Genomic DNA, 21,908 nt, shown 5'->3' on the forward strand with positions numbered 1-21,908 from the left:
TGAGACACCACTGCACACCCACTAGGCTATAATCCAAATAAATAACAAAAGATAACAAGCGTTAGAGAGAATCAGAACCCACATACATTGCTTGTGGGAATGTAAAGGTGCGGCTGGTGTGAAAACCACGGTGGTGGTTCCTCAAAAAGTTAAATGTAGAGTTAGTATGTGATCCAGCAATTCCATTGCTAGGTATATACTCCAAAGAGTTGAAAACATATGTCCACACAAAAATTTGTACATGAATGTGTATAGCAGCACTATTCATAATAGCCAAAGTGTGAAAACAAGCCAAACGTCCATCAATTGATGACAGGATAAACTAAATGTGGCATATGTTATTCAGCATAAAAAGGAATATTGATGCATGCTACAACATGGATGTACCTTGGAAACATTATCTTGAATGAAAGAAGCCAGGCACAAAAGGTCACATATTTCCATGTATATGAAATATCCAAAATAGGTAAATCCATAGAGAAGAAAGTAGATTAATGGTTGCCAGGGACTGAGGGAAAGCAGAAATAGGGTGTGACTGTATATTTTTCCCTTTGGGGTGATAAAAAATGCTTTGGAACTAGACAGAGGTGATAACTGCACAACATTGTAAATGTACTAAATGCCACTGAATTATACACCTTAAAATAGTTAATTTTATGTTGTGTAAATTTCACCTCAATTTAAAAAAAAGAAAAGACCTGGGCTACCAAGGCCATTTAAATCACTGCGTAGGCACTGCCTTCTCACCAAAGTGGACACCGTGCCTCTGCTTAACAAAGTCAGGGAGTCACAGCTAGGAACCTTCTCTACCCAGCCAGCCAGTGAGGCAGGGCTCCCCTTCCTCACTCTGTCTCCACCTCAGCAATTCTATCTCTCTGCCTAGTGAGGCCACGGGTGCCCCCAGAGCCCTCAGAGGTGTCAAAGCAGAAAATCAGGGCAGAGGGGAGCTCCTAAGCACTGACCTTCCTCTGAGCTCACTGTGTGGCTCCTTCACAGTTCCCACAGCCAATAATTCACCAGCTGCCCAAAGCACTGGTCCTGTTAAAGGGGCCCAGGCTGGTGAGGGAGACTTTCTCTGCTTCCTAACAGATAATGACCATTTACTGATGGCCTACTATGGGCCAGCACAGCACATGTTATTTGACTTGATTATCATATTAAACCTCACAATAAGCCTATAAGGTAGATATTATCAGGGCCACAATAGGATTTTCATGGATCCTAGGCACGGTTGCCTTCAGGGATCCCTTCCTGAACAAAAAAATGTTAAAAATTGTATTTAATGACTGCATTGGTATAAATATATTAACATTGTCTTAATATTGTATATTAAGACATTTTCTTTTACCTAAAAGTTTATCTTTTTTTAATTTGAAAAGAGACTAAAACATTTCCATGAGCCCCTAAAAATATCATGGGTCCTAGATGTTGTACTTTCTGTGCCTGATGGATAAATTCAGTCCTGGATATTACTGCCACCATTTCACAGATGAGAAAACTGAGGCTTAAATTACAGAGCTAAAAAGTGGTAGGAATAGGTGTATGGTCGGTTAATTATTAACAAAGGTGCCAAAACAGTTCAATGGGGAAAGAATAGCATCTTCGACAAATGGTGCTGGGACAACTGGATATCCACATACGAAAGAATGAAGTCGGACCTCTACCTCACACAATATACAAACATTAATTCAAAATGGATCAAAAACCTAACTGTAGGGCTTCCCTGGTGGCGCAGTGGTTGAGAGTCCGCCTGCCGATGCAGGGGACACGGGTTCGTGCCCCGGTCCGGGAAGATCCCACACGCCGCAGAGCAGCTAGGCCCGTGAGCCATGGCCGCTGGGCCTGCGCGTCCGGAGCCTGTGCTCCGCAACGGGAGAGGCCACAACAGTGAGAGGCCCGCGTAACGCAAAGAAAAAAAAAAAAAACCTAACTGTAAAAGCTAAAACTTAAAACTCTTAGAAGAAAACATAGATATAAATTTTCATAATATTATGGTTTCTTAGATATGACACCTAAAACACAAGCAACCAAAGAAAAAATAGACAAATTGGACTTCATCAAAAAATTTTAAAACATTTGTGCTTCAAAGGACACTATCAAGAAAATAAAAAGATAATCCACAGAATGGGAGAAAATATTTGCAAATCACTTATCTATTAAGAACTTTTTTTTTTTTTTTTGGCTGCTTCGGGTCTTAGTTGCAGTTTGCGGGCTCTTCACTGTGGCACACGGGCTTCTCTCTAGTTGTGGTGCGCGGGCTCCAGAGTGCATGGGCTCTGTAGTTGCCTCATGTGGGCTTAGCTGCCCCACAGCATGTGGGATCCTAGTTCCCCGAACAGGGATCGAACCTGTGTCCCCAGCAATGGAAGGCAATTCTTAACCACTGGACCACCAGGGAAGTCCCTGATAAGAACATTTTTAAAACTTTCACAATTAAAAAACCCAATTTAAAAATGGACAAAGGAAATAGAAATTTCTCCAGAAAAAAAAAAAAACAGAAATTTCTCCAGAGATATGGGAATGGCCAACAAACATATGAAGTGATGTTCAGTGTCATTAGTCAGTAGGGAAATGCAGATTAAAACCATGAGATACCATTTCACACTCACTAGGATGGCTTTTTTTTAAAGGAAGTAACAAGTGTTGGTGAGGATATGGAGAAGTCAGAGCCCTCATACATTACTGGTGGGAATGTAAAATGGTGCAACCTCTTTGGAAAAATAGTTTGGCAGTTCCTCAAAAAGTTAAACATAGAGTATGATCCAGAAATTCTACTCTTAAACATATCCCAAAAGCAATTAAAATATATATTCACACAAACACTTGAACACAAATGTTCAGAGCAGCATTATTCATAAGAGCCAAAGAGTGGAAACAACCCAAATGTCCATCAAATGATGAATGGATAAACAAAATATATTCTATCTACTCAACGGAATGTTATTCAACCACAAAAAAGGAATGAATTATTGATACATACTACAACATGGATGCAACTTGGAAACATTATGCAGAATGAGAGAAGCCAGATACAAAAGGCCATATATTGTATGATTCCATGTTATATGAGATGTCCAGAATAGGCAAATCCATAGAGACAGAAAGCAGATTAGTGGTTGTCTGGGATTGGGGGGAGAGAAGAATGGGGAGTGACTGCTAACAGTTTCTCTTTGGAGTGATGGAAGTGTTCTGGAATTAGATAGTGGTTATGTTTGCCCAACTTTGTGAATATACTAAAAAAACAATGAAATGTGTATTTCAAAATAGCCAAATTTATGGCCAGTATATGAATTAATCTCAATTTTTTTAAAAGAAAAAAGTGATTGTGGTTATGGTTGTATAACTGTGAATATGCTAAACACTATCAAAATGTACACTTTAAATGAATGAATTGTGTGGTATGTGAATTATATCTCAATAAAGCTATTACCAAAAAAATTACTGTTCCTGGCAGTCCAGTGGTTAGGACTACATGCTTCCACTACCAGGGGCCTGGGTTCGATCCCTGGTCAGGGAACTAAGATCCCCTCAAGCCATGCGACACAGCCAAAAAAAAAAAAACTACAGGACTACAGCTCAAGTCCAGGTCTTCCCATTCCCAAATAAATTCTTTTAACCACGACATGACCCAGCTTTATTTGCAGGCTGACTAGTCCAAGAAGAGCTCTTTATCTCCCTCCTTTCCCCATACCAGCTCCTTTTTCACTCCCTACCTTGTCCTGCCCTCTGAACACCAAAAGCTCCAGGCGAGCGGTTTCTTCTTTCTAAGTCGTTTCTTCTTTCTAAGCAGTCCCTCTTCAATTGTTCCCACTTGCCTCCAATCTAAAGCCAAATCTCCTTAACCTGGAAATCAAGGCCCCTGAAGGTCTAGCACCAGCTTTCTTTTTCTAGTACTCTGCTCCACACCCCCAACATTCTAGCCAAACAATTCTTTCTGCCCTTCCCTGAATCGTGTCCTTTCCTGATGTCCCATGTGCCTAGAAAACCCTCTCTCCACCCCTCCACAGTACAGCCAAATCCTGCCTCTCTGCTCTGACGCCACCTGGTAACTTCTTTGAGTTCAAAATTTTACACACACACACACACATACTGGCATTAATTCTTCCTCTAGTTCTCACGGGTCTCTATTTACACCTCTATGCATTTGTCCCTGTGTTAAGGTATTTGGACATATGTTCCTTGAAAACAGCACAATAAACAACCCAGAGCACCCAGCCCAGTGTCTGGCACACAGTGGTACTCACAAAAGTCATGCCCAACTAACTGAAGTGAATTCAGTCTCACTCCCAATAACCTCACTTCCTTTTTTCCCCAATGGCAGTTTTCCTGCCAATTAGAAATGCTACAGGCAATTTGAAGAAGGTATTTTTTTTTGAAGAAGGTATTTAGAATACTAATGGATGAAAATGGCTTTCAGCCACATCTATTTCATATAAATTAATCGCTGTGAGTTTTATGGCCTTGGTTGCCTTGACTACACAACTGTTGGTGGCATACCCTGCTCAACTCAAGGAGTGGATGTGTTCCCCTGCCAGGTGATGTCAGCCAGGGGTGATACAAAGGGGATGAGAAATCAACATCTGAGGTATCAGTATCTTCCTGAGCTCGCTGGGATCCCTCCTGCCTCTTCCTCAGCTCCAACTGAGACAGCCAAGGAGTTGGGAAACCCAAAGGGTGTGCTGCAATTCTGCTCTGACAAGGTCCCAGGAAGGGAGAGCCAAGTCAACAACCCCCGCTTTGGGTGTAATGTAGGGCTGCCTTCAGCGGAGGTGCCCTGCAATTTCCTAGCCACCACTGCCCCCTTGTGCCCTGACTGGCCACATCCAACAATGTCCCACCCGCCCAAACCTCTAATGCAGCACTGCCCAACAGAAATACAATGCAAGCCACAATGTAATGTTTAATTTTCTAATAGCCACATTTTAAAAGGTAAGAAGAAACAGGTGAAATTAAGTTTAATAATATATTTTATATAACCCAGTATATCGAGAATATTAGTACTTCAACATGTAATCAATATAAAAAATTGTTAATGAGATAGTCTACATTCTTTTTTCCATTTTAAATCTTCAGAATCTGATGTGGGCTTCCCTGGTGGTGCAGTGGTTGGGAATCCGCCTGCCAATGCAGAGGACACGGTTTTGAGCCCTGGTCCGGGAAGATCCCACATGCCACGGAGCAACTAAGCCCGTGAGCCACAACTACTGAGCCTGCGCTCTAGAGCCCACAAGCCACAACTACTGAAGCCCGTGCACCTAGAGCCTGTGCTCTGCAACAAGAGAAGCCACCGCAATGAGAAGCCTGCGCACCGCAACGAAGAGTAGCCCCTGCTCACTGCAACTAGAGAAAGCCCGCGTGCAGCAATGAAGACCCAAAGCAGCCAAAAATAAATAAATAAATAAAATATATTTATTAAAAAAAAACAATCTGATGTGTATTTTACACTTGCAGGACACCTCAATTCAGACAAGCCTTTTTCTTTTCCTTTTCTTTTTTTGATGTGGACCATTTTTAAGTCTTTATTGAATTTGTTACAATATTGCTTCTGTTTTATGTTTTTTGGTTTTTTGGCCCCGAGGCATGTGGGATCTTAGCTCCCCGACCAGGGATCGAACCCTCACCCCCTGCATTGGAAAGCGAAGTCTTAACCACTGTACCGCCAGGGAAGTCCCCAGACAAACCATTTATGTTAAGTGCCCAACAGCCACACATAGCTACGGCTACTGTGCTGGACAGCTCAGCTCTAGTGCCTTGACCAGCACTGTCCCTGCTGGCCTAACCAGCACTGTCTCGTGTCCCAAGCCACTGGTAACTCTAGACCAATCCTCTCCCCTAAGCTCCAGGCTCAGAGAGCTAGCTGCCCTCTCGGCCCCTCCACTTGCCTAACAGAAATCTCTGTAAGTTCTCCAAAACTGCATTCTCATTTTCCACCCCCAAACCTATCTCCACAGCCCACTCAACTCAATGACATCACCATCCATTTGTTGCTGGAATTAAAATCCAAAGAGTTATCCTTTTTCTTCACCCCCACCCCACATCCAAGCAGTCATCAAGTCTTATCGGTTCAGCCCATAAATACATCTGATTACTTGCCTCCATCTCCACTACGACCACCCTCGTCCAGGCCAACATCATCTTGCCTGGACTATTGCACTCACCTCTAAACTGTATCCATCCCTACCCTTCCACCCCTTCACTCCACACCCACAAGGAGCACAAAGGGATCAGACCTCTCACATGCCTCAGACTGCTCACATCTCACCATCAGCTTCCCAGTGGCTTCTAATAAAATCTAAACTCCTCTCCTTGCTTTGCCACACCCTTCATTAACTGCTCCCTGCACCTCGCTGCCCATCACTCTCCCACCAGACTTACACTGCAAACATGCCAAACTCATTCCCACTTCCCTCTGTCTGGAATGTTCTTCCTCCAGACCTTTGCATGGCTGGCTCCTGCTCATCATTCAGGTCTCTGAGCGGCCTTCCCTCACCACCCTATCTGCCATAGTGCCCTCATCCTTAGTCATTTTCTATCCCATAACCTTGTTTTTATTTTCTTTATAGCATTCATCACTCCCTGAAGTTGCCTTCTCTCCTTCCACTAGAACATAAGCTCCACGAGAGAAAGAATTTCCCTTCTATTGTCCACCTCTGTTCTAGCAACTAGAACAATAGCTGGCACATAGTAACCTAGGAATGAGAGTGTGAGTGACTGAATGTTATTCCCTCCATCTGGAACGCTCTCTCCACTGCATGGTTGGTTCCTTCTCCTTCAGGTCTTAGGTTAAGTGTCACCTGCCCAGGGAGGCTTCCCAAACTGCCCTGCTTTGTTTTCTATCTCAGCATCCCCTTTGCTACTCTCATAGCACGATTTTGACCACAGTCAACTTGTTTACGTCCTTTTTTTGTCTTCTCTGACCGCTCTTACGACCACTCGGTACTCTGCACCCCAGAAACAGGGCAGCATCTGTATCGTTCGCTCCCGTCTCTCACCGCCTAGCTCAAAGCTTCACGTGTGGACGGCCCACAAATGCTTGCTGGACAGACAGCCTCCTGGCACCTCCCAGGTCCCACCCGGGGGTGTCCTGCCGGCCCCGCCCTCCTCCGGCTCCAGGAGCTGCGGCTCCCACCTCGTGGACCACGGGCCCCGCGCCTGACGGGAGCAGAGCTCCCAGCTTGGAAGAAAGGGGACAGGCCGGGGCAGAAGGAGCGGACAGCAGTCTCCGGAGCGGGGCCGAGGCTGAGAACCCCCTCGCCCCCCTCCCTCCCCGCGCCGGCAGAGCCTCCTCCCTGCGAAGGTCTCGGAAGCCCCGCGGGCCGCGCTGCGGGCACCTTCCGCCCCGGAGTCCCCGCCCCGCCAGGCCGAACCTCCGCCACCGGGTCAAAGCTGCAGGCCCGTCCCCGGTCCCCCGCCGTGGCTGCTCGGAGCGCCCCCGCGTCCCGGGGCGATCCTCCTTCCCCTCAGTCTCGGGCCGCGGGGGTCGCGGTCCGGCTGCCCAGTCACCGAAGCCCGGGCAGGGGCAGAGACGCGGCCCCGGTCACGCCGCCGGCCCCGGGCGACCGTCAAAGGCCACGGTATACCCTGCGGCCCAGGTCAGGCCGCCTCCGCCCCCTCCTCCTCCTCCGCGTCCCTCCGTCGCCCCAGGGAGGCCACCGAAGCCAGGTGGTGACCCGCTCGCCCCCGGGCCTCCGCGCCCACTCCCACCCACGGCGCGGAGCTCCCGCCACCGGCCCCCAGAGGCCCCGCCGCCCCGTCAGGGTCCCGCCGCCCGGCTCCTCCCGCCCCCCCCCCGGCCTCGACACGGCGACAGAGCCCCGAGGTGGCCCGAGAGGCCCAGTGGCTGACAAGAAACTTCGGGGCCCACTAGCCGTGTGACTTGACCAACTGACCTACTGACGGGCTGACTGACTGGCTGACTGGACCGATAGATTGACAATCTGATTTACAGGATTACTGATGGGATTGACAGGCTGACTGGATTGACTGACAGGTTAGCTGACAGGCTGATTGACGGGACTGACACGTTGACTGACAGGCCGGCCGACAGGATTGACAGGCCGAGTGACTGGACGGCTGACTAGACTGACTGGCAGGTTGGCGGCTGCGGGTGTTGCCGTGGCCTCTCAGCCTCGGCCTCCGCCTCCCGCTCACTTCACGCCAACTCACCCACCACCAGCGGGTTCCTGAACCAAAAGGCGCCGAGGTGGGCGGCCCCGACGTCTTTCAGAAGCCGAGCCAGAGCCCTTACGCAGCCCGCGGCATCACCTGGTGGCCGCGCTCGGAACGAAGGGGAGGGGTCGGGGGGAGGTAAGGGGTTGTGGTGGGCGGGGCTATGGGGAGGGGTAATGGCTGTGGTGGGCGGGGCTAACGGCAGGTCGGGATTGTGGTGAGCAGCGTGGGTGGGCGGGGATAGAGGCGGGGCTACAGTTGGAGAGTGGAGGGGCGGGACCTTCGCTCTGCCCCTGGGTCTCCTTGTCCTCCCCGGCAGAGCGCGCGGGTCCCCTCTGGAGCCTGAGCCGCGCGGCAGGTCTGTCAGGCGACCTGATGGGGGAGCGAAGTTCCCGGCTTCCTTAGACCCGCTCCCCCCAGCAGCCTGGGCCTCCCGGCTGCGGCAGGGGACGGCGGGACCCTTCGGGGTCCGGGCCGACGTAGAGCTCCTCAGGGGTGAAACCTCTACACACGCGGGGCCCCAGAAGACCCTTGAGGGGCCTGGGGGACCTGAGTGAGCAGGTGGGGACAAGAACCGGTTGAATTTGCCTTGTTTCTGTTACTGGGCCCAGTCCTCACCCCCAGTTGCTCCCTACCACCATCCCGCTGGCTCTCTGCAGCTCACCTGCCCCTCACCTGCCTTTCAAGGGCCTGTCTGCAGCGTGGCGAACAACGGCAAGCCCCCTAGGTGGCAGCAAAGGCCCGAGAAAGTGCTCCCAGAACGGACCCTCCCTTCCGCCCAAGGCAGGGTAGAATGGAGCCACCTCGCAGAGAACTGAAGTCCAGAGCGGCAGGATCGTGCTCACAGCACGCAGCGATTTGAACTGTGACTTCTGTCCCAGGAGAAGAGACACAGGAGAAGAGGACAACAAGGAGGGGCCAGAGACCTGCCATCCCAACCATGTGACCCAAGGGGCGTCCTCACCTGTCTGAGGCTCAGTTTCCTTACCTGTAGAATTAGGGACAAGAAGGGCACCTGCTTCACAGGATGTTTTGAAGATTAAGTGATGTGCTGCAGGGAAATCACTTGGCACAGTGCCTGACACATGGTAAGTGCTCAGCAAATAGTCACATTAATAAACGTAAAGCAGCTTCCCATAGGCCTCCAAGACCATACCTAGCTGCTACCTGAGTGTGATGGTTTTGTTTAATGTGTCAGCTTGGCCAGGTTACAGTCCCCAATTATGCAGTCGAACACTAATCTTGGTATTGTGATGAAGGTAGATGCAATTTAATCAATTGACTTTAAGGGAGATTATCCTGGATAATCTGGATGGGCCTGATACAGTCCCATCTGGAAGGCCTTAAGAACAGAGCTGAGGGGACTTCCCTGGTGGTCCAGCGGTTAAGACTCCGCGCTCCCAGTGCAGGGGGTGCGGGTTCGATCCCTGGTCAAGGAACTAGATCCCACGTGCTGCAACAAAGATCCGGTGCAGCCAAATAATTAAATAAATAAATATTTAGAACTGAGGCTTCCCTGAGGAAGAAGAAATTCTGCCTGTGGACGGCAGCTTCCGCCCTTGGCAAGAGTTCCAGCCTGGCATTATGACCACCTAGAGGGATGGGATAGGGAGGGTGGGTGGGATAGGGAGGGTTGGGGGGAGACGCAAGAGGGAAGAGATATGGGGATATATGTATATGTATAGCTGATTCACTTTGTTATAAAGCAGAAACTAACACACCATTGTAAAGCAATTATATTCCAATAAAGATGTTTAAATAAATAAATACATAATGGATTGTGGGATTGGAAAAAAAGAGAAAGAGTTCCAGCCTGAGCCTCACAATTTCAAAAATTTGCATCTCCTTTTGGTACCATTTCTCTGGTTGAACCCTGACTATTACACAGAGGAAGCAAGGGTGTGTGTGTGTGTGTGTGTGTGTGTGTGCTGGAATCACAGGGCCCAATCCTCATGTTTATTCACTCCTTTTTAAGGTCAAGGTAGCCTGTGCCTTTAGGGGTCTGTAGTTGGAGGCTAAAGCAAAACCATGGCTGTTTAATGGCAGAGATGGAGCAGAGGGCCCAGATGCAGGCCTCTTACTCCCTTGCACCACCCCTGCCCCCAGGCTTTGGCCTCAAGTGTGCAACCTGCTTGTTTCCAGGCTTTTTCTAAGATGCTCTTTCCCCAGGGCAGGCCAGGCTGGCTCGTCCTCCTCCCCCTGCAGCCGGCATAGGATTGGTAGGAAAGGTATAAACCGTGCTGTCTCCCCGGGAGCCAGCTGGTGAGGAGGCTTCTCCCTTGGTCACCAGCCAGTCCTCCTCGTGTCCCCGACCCTGTCTCTCCCACCTCCGTACCACGGGCCGTGTGTCACACGCACACCCACATTCCCACCCTCCTGCCCTAATCCCAACAGCTGCTGACATCCATCCATCCAGTCTACACTGGAGCACCATGCTGAGTGCTTTGCTCACCTCATTCAGCCTCAGCACAAACCGATGGGGTGGGAACTCCTACTGTCATTATCCCCATTTTACAGAGGGGGAAGCTGAGGCACAGAGGTGGCTCCTCCTGGGGAGACCAGCCCCCAGGAAGGGCCCTGAAGGTCCACTGAGAACACCTGTGGTAGAGAGAAAGGGGCTCCAATCATGAAGCTCTGCAGAGCTGAGGGGTCTTGTCCCTTCTCAGACCCTCTGTTTGCACCTCAGCACAGATGGTAGCAGCAAAGATGAAGAAGGTGGCAGGCCTGAAGGTGCTTGGCTTCCCTTCCTTCCTTCTTCCACCAGGCAACTGGGGAGGCTGTGGAACATGGTCTGGGGGCCAGGGGGTGAACTCCAGGGTCAGCAGGCCTGAGTCTGAGGCCTGGTGCAGCCACCTGCGAACAGTGAGGCCTTCAGCAAGTTCTGGAAACTGTCTGAGCCTCGGTTTCCCCATCTGTGAGATGGGCCAGTGAGGAGCTCCCACCCTGGGCTCCTGTGGGGACTGTGAAGCAGCTGGCACTCATCGGCACTCAGGCCTCAGGCCTCCAGGCTGTTCTCCCCACTTTTATTAGGGGGCTGGAGGAAGTGAAGGCCATTGTCATAAACACAAGAGGTGGTCATTATTACTGCTCCAGAGACTTGGTCCCGTACCCCCTAAAACCAAACCAAAGCCTGCTCCTCCGAGGTCGTGGCATTAAGGAGGCACTCCTTTTAGAGGCCGCCCCTACCCTTGCCCCTCATGCCTCCTTAAATGTTACACCCTGGACTCTTCTCTTGCCCACCTTAGCAGAGTCACTCTCCACCCCAAGGCCCTCATGCCATCCAGGTGTCACCCCTACCTGGCCCTCACTCCCTATCCAGTCCCCCAGCAAATCCTGTCAGCTCAACCTCCCAAATATATGCACCTCATCTCTCCATCTCACTGTCGCCACTCAGCTCCCCACCCCCCAATTTCCCTCCTGGGCAAATTGCTCCCCACTCTGCCCCACACAGATTTTGAAGATGCAAACAGGATTGTGTCTCCTCCTGCTCAAAACACGTCCATGGGGCTGCCCAGGGCTCTGGCCTCCGACCCCCTGTGAGGCCTGGTCCCTACCACCTCTCCACCCTCATTTTACACCTACCCGCTCCCTCCTGCCCTGCAATCGTCCACCAGCCTCCTTTCGGTTCCTGCTACTCTGCACGCTCCCTCTGCAGATGCTGTTCCCTCTGCTAAACAGACTTCTCCCCACGCCATTCCAACCCCCTTACTAACTCCCCTCCCACCCTCGCTGCTTTGGGCACTTGTGTTGAACACGCCCCTGGCGCTCTCTGCCTTCCCTTCTGAGCGCTGCACTCAGGCTGCACAGCAACACTCACCCGGTGACTGCGCAGTTACCTCGGCCCCACCACACACACACACACACACACACACACACACACACACACGAGACTGTGAGCTCCCTTAGGCCGGTTTGCTCACTGTGGTGTCCCCGGTGCCCGCACACAGAAGAGCAGAATCCACGCTTATAAGATGAGCCATAGGTGAGGGAGTGAGGCCAGGCACCTGCCTGACCTGGGCAGGGGACACATGCCCTGGTTTGCTGGGGGAGGCCCAGTTTTCATCTGTCATCTGGTATAATAATAATGGTGCCCTTATTCACTCTCAAGTGTCCCAATCTGGTGACATATTAAATGGTCAGCCTAGTTATTAGAAAGGAGAAGGGCTTCACCCCAGAGCTTCTGCTCCTTCCCAGCCCCCACCCTGGCTTCCCATTTTTTCCCTACAAGCCCAAAGCTTTTACTTCTTGTTCTTGAGATCTTTTTCTTCTGTTAATAATCTCCCTACATTGTCCCCAAGCCCCCAGAAATAAATAAGAATTCTATTTGCCCATTTTACTGCAGAACTGTCCTCCTGGAGGGTTGCCATGGTGACCGAATGATGTCACTGCCCTGGAAACAGTTGCCTAGGAGATGAGTGATGTCACTTCCAGGAGATGATTGCCATGGAAACCCTCTTGGAACTGGGGGGTGGCCAGGAAAGTGAAGGGGGGGGTGGAGGGCGGATGCAAAAGGGACAGATGTGAAAGGAGGAAGGAAAAGGGAGGGGGGAGAGCAGGAAAAAGGCCAGGAAGAGGATGGGGACCATCCCAGAGCAGTTGAAAATAACAGAGAATCACAGAATCTCCAAAATGCAAAAGTGCCCAGAGACCACCCCAAGCACCTGCCTCGTTTTTAGAAGCTGCTGAGAGGTGAGGACATGCTCAAGGTCACACTGCCAGTTTATAGGTGATGTTAGAACCAAGCTCAAGGGCTCATGGCCCTCGGTTTCTTACATGGCTCATTGGTAGATTTGGGCGCAGAAATGAAGGATTCCTTTTGGTCATTTCTTTTGTCAAAATTCTGGCCTCAGATCAGTCATTTACTCATGAAGTCAACAAATTCTTACTGTGAGCTGTGTGCTAGATGCCGAGAAGAACCTGAGTAGCATTTTCATAGTTACTGTATTATTATATATTTTTATCGTATCCCCCACTAGTGTTAGCCCCACAGGGACAGGTAATTCACCAAGGTATCCACCCCCAGCACCCTGCCCAATGCCTACCACATAGTAGGAGCTCAACATGTTTGTTAACAAGACAGGTGATAAATACCATCATGTGGTGCAGACCCACAGTACAGGAGCCCAGAGAGGGGCTCACAGTAGCTGGCAGGGAGGTGGGATTTCCTAGGTAGGGTTTGAAGAGGCCAAGATCAGAAAGCCATTCCGGAAGGCAGAGTTAAGACCTGAGCCAAAGTGAGATCAGGTTGAACAGGTGGGTCCAGCTGGGCATGCTGTGGTCCACCTCCAGTCATCCTGTAGCTGTAGCCCCTACAGGTACCTCCCTTCTGGTAGAAGGAGCCCCGAGGATTGGAGGAAGACAAGCATCAAGGTCCATGTCCCTGGATATGCCTGGGGGTGGGGGTGGGGCAGCAAAAAAAAAAAAAGGCTAATCCGGCTGAAGAGGCAAATGTAAAGGAGAAGGTAACAGAGAAGTGGGCTGGAGGGAGAAAGAGGTCCCATGAATGGAGACCTGGACTGTCAGGCTTCCAGCCTCTGCCTGAAGGTGACATATTCATGACAAGAGCAAGGGCCTTGGAGCCCCACGCAGATGCTCTGCCCCTTCCCCGCTGCGTGACCACATGAAAGTCACTTTTCCTCTTGGAGCCTCCTGATTGGAGCTACAGCCCAGTTCACAAGAATGTTAGCTCTGAGTTGAAATGCATGTAAAGCCCCACTTTGCAGGTGACCGCTGAGTCACCCGCAGAAGGCAGTTGGCAAACGTCCTTTCCCTCTCCCTCCTGGTACAGCCTCTGCCCTTCAGACCAACATGGAAGCTGTACTTTGGGAAGATGAACTTGACAGTGGATTCCTTCGTCTTTAGCTCCCCAGCCTTTTGGAGCCCTTGCTTTGCTTGGCAACACAGGGGCCCATGGTCCAAGGGAGGTGGAGGGGAGAGATGCCCGGTGACTAGGAATAATCAGTCAAGTCTGACTCACAACCGCCTGGCAGGGGGGACCTCAACCAGATCAGAGGTTTCATAAGAGACGCCATTTCATTAGGCCCTGAAGGAAGGATTTGATTTGGGTAGGACATCACAGAGGCTGGAGAAGAAAAGACAGAGAACAGACAGGCAGAGGGGTTAGCTATTGTTATGACTTTTCTAGAACTCCTTTTCTCCAGGTGGGGATCAAAAAACCCATGTTGTGGTGGGAAAAGCCTTGAGGTAGGACTGTCCCGGTTTTATCTCAGTGTTACCGCTTACCAGCTACGTATACCACCTGGTATCTCATCTCCTCATCTGTTAAAAATAGTATCATTCTGGGACTTCCCTGGTGGTCCAGTAGTTAAGACTCTGTGCTTCCATTGCAGGGGCCATGGGTTTGATCCCTGATCCGGGAACTAAGATCCTGAAAGCCGCGAGGCCCTTGTATCATTCCTACCGTCCAGGGTTGCTGTAAAGACTGAGACCATGCGCTTAAGGTGCCCAGAACACACAAGGTGTTTGAAATGGTTGTTTCCATCAGCCCAACGGCTGTTCTTTGTAACAGAAGATGATCTGTTCAGTCCCACTCAGCTGTGACTCAGTGCCTGTGCCTGCCCCATAGTTTGGAGGTCTCCTGAGAACTGAGGACCCCCTCAGCCTCTGAATGGCAGGTCCTGACAGCTGAACGTAGCCTATTTTACAGAACCAAGAGGCATCCTGAGCTTCCCAATCCCAAGTGACTTAAGATGGCCAAGTATTTACCCGACAATAGCTCCATTATCAAGAATCTTACCCTTTCCTCCAACTCAAACAAATGGACCTTTGAGCAGGGTTTGAGGAGTAACTGAAAATCTGAGCATTAGTTAGCATCAATACATTTAAACATTCCTTTCCAAGTATAATTCATTCAACTCTAAGTGAAAATATTAAAAGCACTGAAAGTGTCCCCAGAATAGGATGTGTGTCACATCCATTTTTTCTTCTCAACCCCAAGACTGTGGCCCGGTGAAAAGAACCATAAACAAGGATTTAGGGGATCTGAGTGCTAGTCTAGGTTCTGTCACTAACTTTGCAGTGAGACTCTGGGAAAGCCATTCATTTCTCTGGTCTTGTTTCCCTTGCAGTAACACTGAGATGACCCCATCTCATTTCATAACTTTACCTTGACAAGCTTTTTTTGTCTTTTTCCTTTGATATTAACAAGTTTTAAAACATCAGAGTGTGCAGAACTGGAAGGAAGCCTTTGAGATCACACAATAGGGAAGGCTTCAGCTTTACGCCACGTGTAATTTCAAGTCCTCTCAAAGAACCCCATTTACCACTTGTAGGGCTGATTGGAATTATGTGCCCATACTTCCCCACACCCTATTCCAAGACCCAAGAGGATGCCTTGTACATGGTACTTTGGGTTGAATTAAATCTTATATTCCAAATCCTACTCAAAAAATGAGGGGCCTGAGCCTCAAAGGCTGTCGGCTGCCTGGAGCCTACCAGAGGGCAGTTAGGACTCTGAATTAGAGGTCGTGGGCAGAGGCCGTCCTGTGGCACCAGCTGATTCCAGAGATCCACCACCTCTGCACCTCAGTTTCCTCCCCTGTAAGGTGGGGACAAAACTTTTCACAAGATGGTTGTGAAATGAAAATGTTAAGTGCTTTTTCTAAAGCCCTTTCTGTGAAGTGCACTCCAAATGTACAAAGTTTCAACGTCTACGAATTTTTATCAAAGTCAAGTGCCTTAGGCACATAAAGCTCATGGCTTTAAAATACCTGACCTGCTAAGTGAAGCAAAACCCGATGATTTTTGCTGGCAATTAGGTCAACTTGAAATAGGCTTGGACTACTTATTAGCATGTGGGTCATGCCTCTACTTCAGGATGAGAAAATAGGTTAAATGTCCATGCTCCACCACAGTGTAAGTTCAAGGACAGAGACTGGGCGTGGCCACCTCCACCAGTCTAGTGTCAAGCTTCAGTCAAGAATAAGGTGTTTAGGGCCTTTGTGTACCTGAACCAATCCACTCGACAAGCACGTCCGGTCCCGAGCCCCACGCTGGAGGTGACAGAAATCGTGAGTGGCTGGAGTCCACATCACCCGGGGAAGCAAGAGTCCACTTGGTGACGCAGGGCCTCAGGAGAGGCCTGAGGTACAGGCAGATGGGGAAAGTGCACTAGAGGCCAGGCCATTCTCTTTCTTAAACTCAGAGGGAGGTCTGCTGTCTTATTTTTTAAAGAATACTCAATGCTTTCTTAATAATGATCACTAAAGTTTATTTTAGGGATCCAAGTTGTGTCCCGAATTAACATTTTATTCCATCTAGTGCAAAAGAATATTAAGAAAAACTGAGAACATGTACCTACTTTGAGTGATACATAGCAACCAATGTTCCAGTAGGCTGAGTGGAGCTACACCCTCAAAGTCAGACACACACACACCTTCCAGAGGAGCTGTGCCATGGAACACGACATTGGGGTCTGCTCGGCTCCTCCCGTACAGGCACCAGCAACAGGAAGAGGGGATCAGAGAGGCTGTTAGCTGGGTTCACATAAAACTATTTAAAATTAACGAGTCTTTTGTGTACACTGCAAAACGTGTGATAGAATCAGGGGGCACCAAGACTCGCTATTCCAGAAATGCTTCAGGGTTTGAGAGATCAAACCAAGATTCAAAGCGGTGAGCCGTGACAGGGATCCTTGAGGGCAGGAAAAACAAAGACCATACACACAGAGATAATATCCCCAAAGCAGCATTTATTTACCCACTGAATTCCAAAACATTTAATTTAGAAGTCTGGCATTTCATAATTACCCATCTTGATTGACATGGGCTGACACACATGGCGCTGTCAGGATACACAAGGACACTAGCCAAATAATTACAAAAAAATAAATCCATGATTCTTAAACAGTCGCAACCAAAAAAAAAAAAAGTTACAGGTATCAAAACTTTAGATGCATTGCATTGAAAAGAAGGTTTGTGCACATCATAATTTAAAGAGGCAAACAAGGCGCTACTGAAACCTCACATTAAAGTTTATTATTAAACTGATGGAAAGGAGCAAGTGGTCTCTCATATCAGCTTCCCTTAACAGTTTTCCATTAGCTAAGAAAGAGGTGGGAGGGGTGAATTCACTTTTGCATGCACAGATGTACTGCTTTAACAAAACACTAGCAGATGGTTTTAAGTGGACCATTTAAATACCAACTGTAGCCTGTGTGGTTAATTCTCCTAACTTCCCCGAGGCTTTCGCCTGCACTTCACCTAGATCAGCAGGCATAGGAAAATGCCTCCTTCAGGATGCACCTGTCTGCACAATTCAGAAAGGGAGCTCCTGTGGGCTCAAAGCAACCATCAGTCCAGCAATGCCCATAAATTTATCTGGAACTGCTTCCCGGGTGCAGAGAGCAGATCTGAGTAGCTGTGCTGCCATACAGATAGGTTTAGCACTAGATACTTAGTGACTGTGGTGAGGAAGGACCGGTGGTGATGGGGTGGGGGCGGGGGCGGGCCGAGGCGCTCAGTTGCCTTCTCCGGCTTCCTCGTCCTGCTGGTCGCTCGTCCAGAGGGTGAGGTTGTCTCGCAGCAGCTGCATGATGAGCGTGGAGTCCTTATAGGAATCCTCATTTAGTGTGTCCAGCTCGGCTATGGCGTCATCGAAGGCTTGTTTGGCTAAGAGGCAGGCCTGCTCGGGCGCGTTCTGGATCTCGTAGTAGAACACGGAGAAGTTGAGGGCCAGGCCCAGCCGGATGGGGTGTGTTGGCTGCATGTGCTCCTTGCTGATTTCGAAGGCTTCCTTGTAGGCTGCCTCCGAAGCTTCGACCACGCTGTTTTTCTTCTCGCCGGAAGCCACCTCTGCCAGGTAGCGGTAGTAGTCGCCCTTCATCTTCAGGTAGAAGACCTTGCTCTCATACTGGAAGTCATTGCAGTTCTTGATGAGGAACTTGTCCAGCAGGGCCAGCACGTCATTGCACACTGTTTCCAGCTCCTTTTCGATCTTCTCCCGGTAAGCCTTAACCTTCTCCAGCTTCTTCTCATTCCCGTCGGCCATGGTTTTCTGCTCGATGCTGCTGATGACCCTCCAGGAAGACCGCCGGGCACCAACCACATTCTTGTAAGCCACGGAGAGGAGGTTTCGGTCTTCATTGGAGAGAGGTTCGTTGAGCTCGGTCACCTGCAACATCCCCAAAAGATAAACACTGAGACCCGAGTCTGAAAACCCTGGAGAGAGATCTTCCCCTCAACCCAGTCAACAACCCTCCTCAAAAACAGGATTACGGACAAGCCACTGAAGAAAAACCAACTGGACGAGGACCCTATATGAAGGGAGACTGCAGTCTAACAGAAGAGATAGATATTAACTCAAAAGTGATAAGGACTCTGAAAAAGGCAGAATTCAGGCCTTCTAAGATGCCGCCTTCACCTTGGCGGAGGTGTGGGGATAAAAGTGTTGATGGAAGGTTGTGAGGTACTGGCGCACAAGGAGGTGTTGGGGAAAAGCCCTGAGGCTCAGCTATTCTGCATAAGATATTCTCACAGTAAAATCGTACAATTCCTTTGTCAAATGTTCAAAGGTTATCACAGACTGGAAGTCTACTTCCAGCTTTCTATTCTAGAAAGAACCAATCACACCTCCCTCAAACACTTATTAACAAAGAAGAGCTTCCCAGATGAGCTCAAACACCACACAGATCTAGTGGCCAGAGTTTCACCCTGGTTACATGTGGAACCCCACCGGTAAACCCAGCCCTCCCCCAACCCAAAACGGATGCATTAGTGACAGTAAAGTGTCCCCAGCCTCTGCTGAAAGGAGGCATAACTACTCAGCAGCAAGCTTTACTCCGACCTACCTGACAGGAAACCCTGACTGCCCATCAAGGATAGAAGCACCAATTATTTTAAGTGGAAACGTTAAATTTCAAATTCTTCATGACGCCAACTGCAAGCGAGCCAGCTGGGTCATCAGTAGAAGGAGCACTGGACTTTGCTGTGCTGAGCTGTGCCACCAAAAAGTCATGTTGAAGTCCTAACCCCTGGTACCCATCAGCATGACCTTATTTGGAAACAGGGTCATTGCAGGTGTCATCAAGTCAAGATGAGGTCGTACTGCATAAGGTGGATCCTAAATCCAATGACTGGTGTCCTTATAAGAAAAAGGGAGATCTGGAGACAAAAGCCATTGCCATGTGATGATGGAGACAGAGACTGGAGTGATGTGTCTACAAAGGCCAAGGATTACCAGGAGCTACCAGAAACGAGGAGGGGCAAGGGAGGATTTTCCCCTAGAGCCTTCAGAGGGAGCACAGCCCTGCCGACACCTTGATCTCAGACTCTAGCCTTCCAAACTGTGATAAAATACATTTCTCTTGTTGTAAGCCATCCAGTTTGTGGTGGCTTTGTTTGGTGGTCCTAGGAAACTAATACAGACTTAGAATCAGAAAACTCTGGGCCCCAGCAAAGCCACTAACACGCTAAATTGGCCTGTATCTTCTATAAAGTGGGGGGATTCCTCAACTATGTGACCTACTGGGAAAGGTCTTTAATTCTAAAAACAGAAAAAGAAGAAAAAAGAACAGCACTTAGAAAACCACAAAACTCAACAAAAAGGCATTACTTAAATCAAACTATAAGGACAGAACTTGCTCCAATGGAAGGGAAAAGCCAAGTCTGATGGAGAAACTTATTAACAACATAATAAAACAACCATGCTTACCATGGATTAAGAAGACTGAGCAGTAGAGAATCAGAAGTTTAAAAAAAATGAATTAAAAAGGATGATAGGTCTGTTTGAAAAATTAGTAGTTCAAGAACATAAGCAACAAATGTAATCACTGAATGTGTAAAATTAGAAAACTTGTGCCAAGTTCTTAAAAGTGAAACATGCAACTGTCTACCACCACCTCCCTCCTCAACAAATCCCAGACAAAATAAAAATACCAGCTCCCTCTTCTAACTCCCTCATTTCCCTGTCCCCAGAACCCCTACTCTTCTGCTGCAAATCGTTAGCCAGGGATGGCCTCTCCCTCTTTGCCTAGTCAATCAACCCAACCCACTTCCTCCTTCAGTGTAGTCTTCAGCTACAAGCTGCCCCTGACATTCCCCAGGAGGGCTGCCTGCAAGCCCGGCTCCTCATTCCTCCCCACAAAGACAGGAATGGTCTCCACGCTGGTCTGGGGCAATCCCCTCCTCTCTACTAATCCACAATCCATGCTCCCCTCAAGACCTGTAACCCCACTAGTTTTCTCCTCCAGGGAGTGCCTTTAAACACACTTGCTTACTAAAAGTATAAAGAGACATTGTAGATATTTTTCTGATAATTTGGTCTTTTAAGGAAGCAACCCTTATAAATCAAAATTCCATCTCAAATACTATGACAAATCTCAGAATGCTTGAATCCTTTAGCATGACACTTTTCTAGGCCAATATTCAGTAAAACAAAACATGAGGCAAGAACAGAATTTGAAAAGCTCCTCAGATCTTCCAATAAGTAAATCCAACTAAGGCCACTTGATGTTAAAATGCAAATGACATCCATAAGGAGCCACTATATACTTCATCCTGTGACCAGTAAAGCTGCTTTTGTTGGACTATTGCAAAGACACCTCAAAGTATGTCCCCAAAGCACATCATTAAAATTGAGTGCATATCTGAAATATTTATATATCACACAGTGTTTGCACAAGGGGTGGTATCATTACTCAAAAAAAATCTTAAGACATCTGGAGTTTAGCCTGAGCTAGCTGTGTGACCTTCAACAGAACACAGCTTTTCTGGAAATCAAAAGTCAAATAAGGGGGACCAGCCTAAACAGTCTCCAAGGACTTCTTCAGCTCTAAAATCCTAGGATTCCATTTTTCCTGAGCAACTATAACAGGTGTGGTAAGGCCTGAGGTCAATACTATTGAATATCAACATAAATGTGGGTGTATCTGTGGGTTCCAGGAATCCGAGGATCCCTTCTCCATCAGGAATAAACTGCCAAAAAAGGCTACTGGGCAATATTTATGACACCTTCACAAGAAATATCATTGACTAAGAGTGTCAGTGTTTATGTAACGATCACCTGGTCGCCTGCCAGTCTGAATGAATCACTATCGGCATCAGCTGAGTGTGACTAATGGCTAAACAAGCATTGTTCTCAGAACCCCAGCCAGGGCCTAACTAGGAAATAACTGGATACGTTTAAATATAGTGTGTTTTAATACTCCTGGATTACAGCTCGGTTAACAAAAGGAAACTTATGGGAGGAAGACAGTTTTATTACTTGATCGAATAACTAAAGAAAATTGGGAGTTTTCCCCAGATTGGAAAATTACGGACTGAAGTAAAATCAGATGGCCTATTAAAACAAGATTTACAGCCAGTCTTGGCTGGTGATACTTACTGCAAATAACCTTCACTAATGTTAGCACGAGTTCCCAACACTTCAAATTCCAAAATACGGGAGCCAGGAGACTTCAAGAGAAGTCCTGTCACCCACTAAGAGGCACAGACACTGGGAGGCAAACGGTGTAGGGAAAGGAAAGCAGGAACGGGTCCCAACCACCCTAAGACTAAACCAGTGGGATGGCCATCTGTGGAGTCTACGGAGATGATTTACTGCATCTCAACAATCACATGTTTCTAATAAGGAACAAAGACTAGACATGGATTTCTCGAGATAGAAGAGATCTAGACAAAGGTTCTCAACCTTCTTTCTACTCCAATGCCAGTTTCAACACTCTTGTTTCCATCGCACACCAGCTGTGGCCAGTGCGGCCACCCCAGACATTATATCTTCAC

The 21,908-nt window shown here is 48.6% G+C and overlaps 1 protein-coding gene across 1 annotated transcript; it reads right to left on the minus strand.

The window, feature by feature from the left end:
• Positions 1-16,859: 16,859 nt before the first annotated feature.
• On the minus strand, positions 16,860-18,865 carry YWHAH (tyrosine 3-monooxygenase/tryptophan 5-monooxygenase activation protein eta). Its single transcript, XM_028480314.2, has one exon. The coding sequence runs from the start codon at positions 18,307-18,309 to the stop codon at positions 17,647-17,649; it is 663 nt and encodes a 220-aa protein (XP_028336115.1). The 5' UTR covers positions 18,310-18,865; the 3' UTR covers positions 16,860-17,646.
• Between the last annotated feature and the right edge of the window lie 3,043 nt (positions 18,866-21,908).

This window comes from Physeter macrocephalus, chromosome 19 (genome assembly GCF_002837175.3).
Source record: "Physeter macrocephalus isolate SW-GA chromosome 19, ASM283717v5, whole genome shotgun sequence".
NCBI classification, from domain to species: Eukaryota; Metazoa; Chordata; class Mammalia; order Artiodactyla; family Physeteridae; genus Physeter; species Physeter macrocephalus.